We start from the raw sequence: 6,357 nt of genomic DNA, 5'->3' as shown, positions 1-6,357 counted from the left end.
AACTCAACCACAACACAGAGGAAAAAAGAAGAGATCAAAACAGAAGACCCCTGGTAAAGTACAATACGGCAGCCAAGTAAAATGATGTGAGGAAGAGAGAGGCTTTATAAGTAATTAAATGTAATGTCACCACTGCTGGGCTCATAAACAGTTCTGTGGGAGGAATCTGTCATTTGGCAAGATTATTTAGCTGGAGAAAAGATCAAATAGACTTATGTGCTAAAATTTAAATACAGAGTGCATTTCAGTCCCATAAATGAGAAAGTGAATATACCACATCACAACTGCCTGGTATAAGAAAATGACACTCTGTCCAGAAATCATATCTGATTCAATGTATTGGGGATTATCATTTTCAGTTACAATGTATTTCTATAGGAATTATTACACTAGTGCTAAACAGTTTAATCTATGACAGAATGATTGATGAGTGTCAATGGCCAGAATTATTACCCCATACCTCTTGGGTTGGGGTTTTCATTTTGTTGTGTAGGTTTCCTCCTGCAGTACAAAAACTTCCAGTTAGGTGAATTAGTGTCTTATAAGCTATCCCTAGTTTTTCTATATGCAACCTGTCCAGGGTATTCTGCTGCCTGGGATAGACTCCAGGCGACCATGTAGTGGATAAGGGTTTGGAAGATGGATGGATGTTTAGCATTTACCAAGTTCTGTCAGACCCTGAACTTACAATCTGTTAAAGCTACGTATTAAGGAAAGTTTTAATTACAGTTTAGTGCTAAACCTTCCTTGGATTTTAACACCACAATCATTTTTGGCATACCGATTCACTGAGACACATTACAACTAAACTACACTGCCTGGGCAAAAAACGTTGTGCACTTTAAAATTCCATTTGACCCGCCTTTAGCACTGATTATGGTGCACATTTGTCAATGCATTGTTTCCACATGCTTATGCAACATCTCAAGCTCTCACGATTTTTTTTTTCATCCAGATTTGTATTCATTCCTCGTTGAGGTCTTGTATTGATGATAGTTGTTGAGCCACTCCATAAAGTCTTCTTCAGCACGTCCCATAGACTTTCAAGGGGGTTAAAGTCAAGACTCTGTGGTGGCCAGTTCGTATGTGAAAATGATTCCTCATGTTCCCTGAACCACTCCTTGACAAGTCGAGCCAGATGCATCTTGGCATGATCGTCCTGGAATATGCCCATGTCAATGGGAAAGAAAAAAATCCCCTAACAGGATAACCTGGGCATTCAGTAGATTCAGGTACTCAGCTGACTTCACTTTATTGATGCATAATGTTGCTGAGCTGTAATAATGATCCAGTCATTGGCTCTTAAGTATTTGCTGGTTTCAATTCAACCTGTCTTTTCTTGGCAAATTTTTGCTGAGAATGAGGATTCACCCTTTATCCAGACACTACAGAATCTTTTAACATCAGTTACCAGATACCAAGTCTATACCAAGCCAATTGTTCAGTGTAAAGACAATGACAATCAAGGGGAACACAAAGTATATGCCTTCGATTTTTGTGTGCAGACACTCCTTTACTTACGAACGAGTTATGTTCCGAATGGCCGTTCGTAACTTGAAATGTTCGTAAGTCATTATTCAACATCATTTTAAGTGTATACGCAAGTACAAAGAACTAGGATGCTGGGAGTACGCAGACTACGCTGCTGCGCAGCAGGAGTAGTGGGCAGAAGTTGTACTAGGCGGAATTGGCGTGCAGAAAAAAAAAATGTTGTGGACAGAAAACGGGAGCCCAACAAACACAATTTGGACTTACAGTCCTCTTCGTTCGTATGTCTGAAAGTTTGTAAGTAATCTGAAATTTCGTCTGTAAATTATGTTTTGCTGTCTATTTGGCTAAATACTTCCTTTCCAACAAATTTACTCTCTGTGGTGAGTCTCCTTTACATTTTATATATTATAAGCACTCAATTTACACCTACCCTAGTATGATAGGACACAGTGCACTTTTGAGCTAAATAGCTACTTATGTAAAATATATCAACTTTTAAATTGGAAGAAAGCAAACTATTTTCATTCTTACCGAGTTAATTTGACAATTCCTTAGGTTTGAAAGAGGACAGCACATGACCACAACTTCTGGCATGTGGGGTGCAGTCCTCTGCTGTCTGTGTGTGTGTGGAGTTTGAATGCCCTCCCCATTTTTACTCACTGTCCAAAGACATAGCTACATGAATCACTCAAAGTGAGCATTTTGTCTTTCCGCAGACTGCTATGCTATTTGGGGCTCCACTTGCAATGTCCTTCCTGAACCAGTGACCCCCTACTAGACAAATGCTTATGGAGAGATGATTGTTTTCAGGCAAAGGACATTCTGCAATAAGCATTTTCAAGAAGTCGTAAGATGAGAGCTTATGACTAGCTCGTATTTCTCAAATCAGTACTTACCTAACACCAGATGTTAGCTGTAGTCTGCTTGATGTAGCTCACCAAAAATATATCAAGCATACACTACAGGCCAAAAGTTTAGGCCCACTCAGATTTAGAAAATAAACAATACACTGCTCTGTCAAGCTTTTATTACAAGAAAATACTAGAAATGCTTAAAACAATTGTAACTGACCAGTTTTCGGTATTTTATTGCTTGTAGTAACACATATAGCCACAAAGGCTGAAACTACTGGTTTTGAAGAAGACATATCAGGTCTGTCTTTAGTGTATGGACATTCACTTTTTGTTGAAATTCTATTTACTAATGTCAGAACTAGATTTGCGCTTGGCCTCACTAGATTGTATCTTAATAAAGTAAATGATAGCCACTTGTGTGCCTTGTCCCAGATCAGTTTGTGATGTTTAATGTACAGTCTGCGCCTTGTTTCAGTCTTCTGTTGTACTATATCACAACTGAGGAGTCAGAATTTTTGAAAGGTTGTCTGTAATTGCTAGGACGACACAGCTAACAATTGAACAGAGGGCTCAAATGGAAATTTTGAATTGATGGGTTCGCTCATCACCAAAAATGGCCAGAAAATTAAATGTCTCTGAGAAAAAGTGTGACAAGGAAGCAAAAGTGACCAGAAACAAGGCAAGGAAAGTGACAGCAAAGGCTGAAGATCAACATCGAGTTGTGACGTGCAAAAGAAATTGGAAGACGACTACAGAGGGCTGTGATTAATGTGAACAAGGGGAATTATTATCTGTTAATACAGTCCAGCAAATACCAAGAGCAGCTGGACTACATGGTTGAGTTGCTGCCAGTAAACCTTTACTTTGTGGTGTTAGCGAGAAAAGGAGACTAATATAGGCTAAACAGCACAAATACTGGGGTGTTCTGGACTGGAAGCAGGTCTCAAAGACAGACAAAAGTCCATCCACAGGATGAGTTGGTCCAACAAGATCAAAGTAAACGTCTATAAATGAGACAGAACGGTTTACATGCTGGAAAAGGTGCCGGGAGGGTTTGGAGACGAGTTATTTCCAAAAATTGCTAGAAATGAATCTGTGCTGCACTGATAAGGGGGGGGGGGGGTTATTTTGATGAAACTTCTACTTAGGCTCTCGCATTCATTCAAATATACTTACAAAGCACAGGAAATCGTTACAATACACTTCAAAACAAGTCACTTACATTTATATTTTCCTTTAATAAAAATTAGAAAAAGCAGTGTATCGTTTACCTTTTAAAAATTCAGAGTGTGGGCCAAAACTTCTGGCTCATAGTGTATGTATGCTGGTATCAGCTTTTTGTCAGGTTTCTATCAGAATGGGTGGTGAACCTGCTAGGTTAATATGAGTATGTTTACAATTATGACAATACAAGAATGCACTGATGTGTTCTACCAATGCACCACAAAGTGCAAGCGCAAAGCCAGCATTTTGAATGTAAATTTATTTTCAATGCAAATACAGGCGCAGATCACTCGTTCTCCTCGCTGCGCAACCGGGCATTGGGATTAGTGACCTTGACGGCAAGCTGTGCTGCACGCTCCACGATCAGCTTCCTGTTCTTTGAGGAAACGTTGTGGGCAATTTCAGCACAATGAGTCCTATAAAACAAAAAAGCAAAAGTTATTAAAAAAACATACAATAGCAAAGGACAAATCTATAATCAGGGACAATAAAATTTATTTATTAAAGTTTTCTCCAAGTTCCAGCAGGTGATACTGATGATGAAAATAAAAGTGAAATTCACACAATGCAATAAATAAATAAATGACTGTGCCGGGTTGGATATTAAATCAGTTTAAATGTACTAGTCTCCTTATTTACAGCATTTCAGAACTATTTTTCAAATATCTTTGACACATAAGCATGTGCACCCCCCACGGCAAACCTTCTTAGCATGCCGAGCTGACAAAAAGGCAGATGTTCAATAATTCACACCCTTCTATAACTAAATGAGAGCAAAATAAATGAGAAATGGACCCTTACATTCCATGCAGGTTCATGGTATGAAAAACCATTTTTTCTTGGTAAACAGAATAAAAGGCCGTTCTGATCTTTATGCAAGTCATCTATCAGGATGCTGCAACAGTTTAAGTAAAACCTACAGTTTTCTAGACCTGATGGAAAAAGACCATGGGAGCCAGTGTATGTGTAGCTCAGAGGGCTGAGCCCCTATTCCTGTGATGGACAAGTCAGTTTGAGCATCAGTAAAATACTGACATGTGCATAGACTTGGCAGTGAGGCCCTTAACCCCCAATTACTCTCAGCTATGGCTGACTGTACTGTGACCAACAAGCATGTGTAAGTCTCATGGACAGCAAGACGAGGAAAGGGAAAATTTCCCAATAAGGATTAATAAAGTACATCTATCCTAATCTGTAAGCCATCGTGACCTTTCAAGGTAAATATTAATTGTATGCATGTCCAATGTGTCTGATTGGCCAAATTAAAGTTCATCCGAATTCAAATGGCACATTTCTTTAGCGTTACCTGTTGCTCATCATCAGGACCTCCAGCTCCTTGACATTGTGCACCAGAAACTTTCTGAAGCCAGAAGGCAGCATGTGCTTGGTCTTCTTGTTGCTGCCATAACCGATGTTGGGCATCAGCATCTGGCCCTTGAACCGCCGACGGACTCTGTTGTCAATACCTCGGGGCTTACGCCAGTTTTTCTGAAAGGATACCATGAGCACAAATGCAAACTGAAAACTACGACAAAACATTTTAGTAGCAAATGTAAACATAGATGGTATCACACAAGAGTGATCCTGGTGAGGGGAAAACGCACTGCAATCTTAACATAGCGGTCTGACTGATGGCGGATGAACTTCTTTGTCCGTTTCTTCACAATTTTGGGTTTTCTCAGAGGTCTGAGGGCTGCCATGGTCTCTGGGTGGGTGGGTGGGGGGGGGGGGCAAAATTAGTAAGCAGCAGAAACATCTGTACATTGACAGCAACATTCATTTTCAAGTGTTCCTCAGGTGCTACAGAGACGTTATCTCCACAGTGCTGTGTATGCATTGAAAATCTTGAAACAGGAGGTGTGATGATTTAAGCAAAGGAATTAGTAACTTAAGTACAATAGACATTACACCTGATACCACAGCTCTATGTCTCGCAACTGCATATTAATCGCTTAATACTCATATACAGCAAGGAAAGAGTTAGGCGTACAAAAACCGGATACTTAACTATAAATAATCGCAAAATAATACAATGAATTAGCAATGGTACATAAGATTGTACATTAGGCGTTTGTCAGCGAATGATATAATAACTCTTGGTTTACATAACAGTCACCAAGTTGTCCTGATCACGGGATTCATTCACTATAAGCACGTCGTGTTAAAAATTAAAGCAAAAACAGCGATAGTGGCTTAGCGTGATACACGCGTTACCTGTGCAGGCGTAAATTTTTTAAGCGTAGCCTGTAAGACCTTTGCCTGCTTGAGCGTACGGACAGTTGCCGATTGATATGCAAACCATTAGAAGGACAACTAATAAACATCTCTAGGTTTTTAAAATAAACATTAAAACCAAGACAGAATGATTCATAGAATTGACGCATTCTAGAAAATTGTCAATATTTGTGGAAAACCGAAATCGTGTAATACACAAGCTGAAATCTGAAATCGAGAACCTCATTTTTGTATCCATCATTTAACTTAAAATTTTACAAATACTGACACAATTTGCAGACATCCATTTATCAATAAGCTTCTATGTACAAAAATACAAACGTATTTCCATCCGTATATATTAAAATCAGAAGATGATTAAAGATTATATTCACTTACCAAATTTTAGCCTGCCTTCTCCGCAGACAGTAAAGAGGAAGAGAGGGCAGCAGCAAAGGATGACGGGAAAAGTAAGCTCAAACTCGGAAGTCAAAATATTAAAAGTTCGTCTTTTCCTTTAAATAAATATGTGTTGTTTATCGTGATAAACGCTATATATTATTGTCAATTAGTT

At 39.0% G+C, this 6,357-nt stretch overlaps 1 protein-coding gene across 1 annotated transcript; it reads right to left on the bottom strand.

Moving 5' to 3' along the window:
• Window positions 1-3,811: 3,811 nt before the first annotated feature.
• Window positions 3,812-6,316, bottom strand: rpl32 (ribosomal protein L32). Its single transcript, XM_023813431.2, has 4 exons — window positions 6,183-6,316; window positions 5,174-5,274; window positions 4,876-5,057; window positions 3,812-3,985 (listed from the first exon to the last, which is right to left on the bottom strand). Exons 2-4 carry the CDS (start codon window positions 5,267-5,269, stop codon window positions 3,856-3,858), a joined length of 408 nt encoding a protein of 135 aa, XP_023669199.1. The 5' UTR covers window positions 5,270-5,274; window positions 6,183-6,316; the 3' UTR covers window positions 3,812-3,855.
• Window positions 6,317-6,357: the final 41 nt, after the last annotated feature.

Source organism: Paramormyrops kingsleyae, chromosome 6, assembly GCF_048594095.1.
Source record: "Paramormyrops kingsleyae isolate MSU_618 chromosome 6, PKINGS_0.4, whole genome shotgun sequence".
NCBI classification, from domain to species: Eukaryota; Metazoa; Chordata; class Actinopteri; order Osteoglossiformes; family Mormyridae; genus Paramormyrops; species Paramormyrops kingsleyae.
This window is presented reverse-complemented; position numbering and strand designations above follow the sequence as displayed.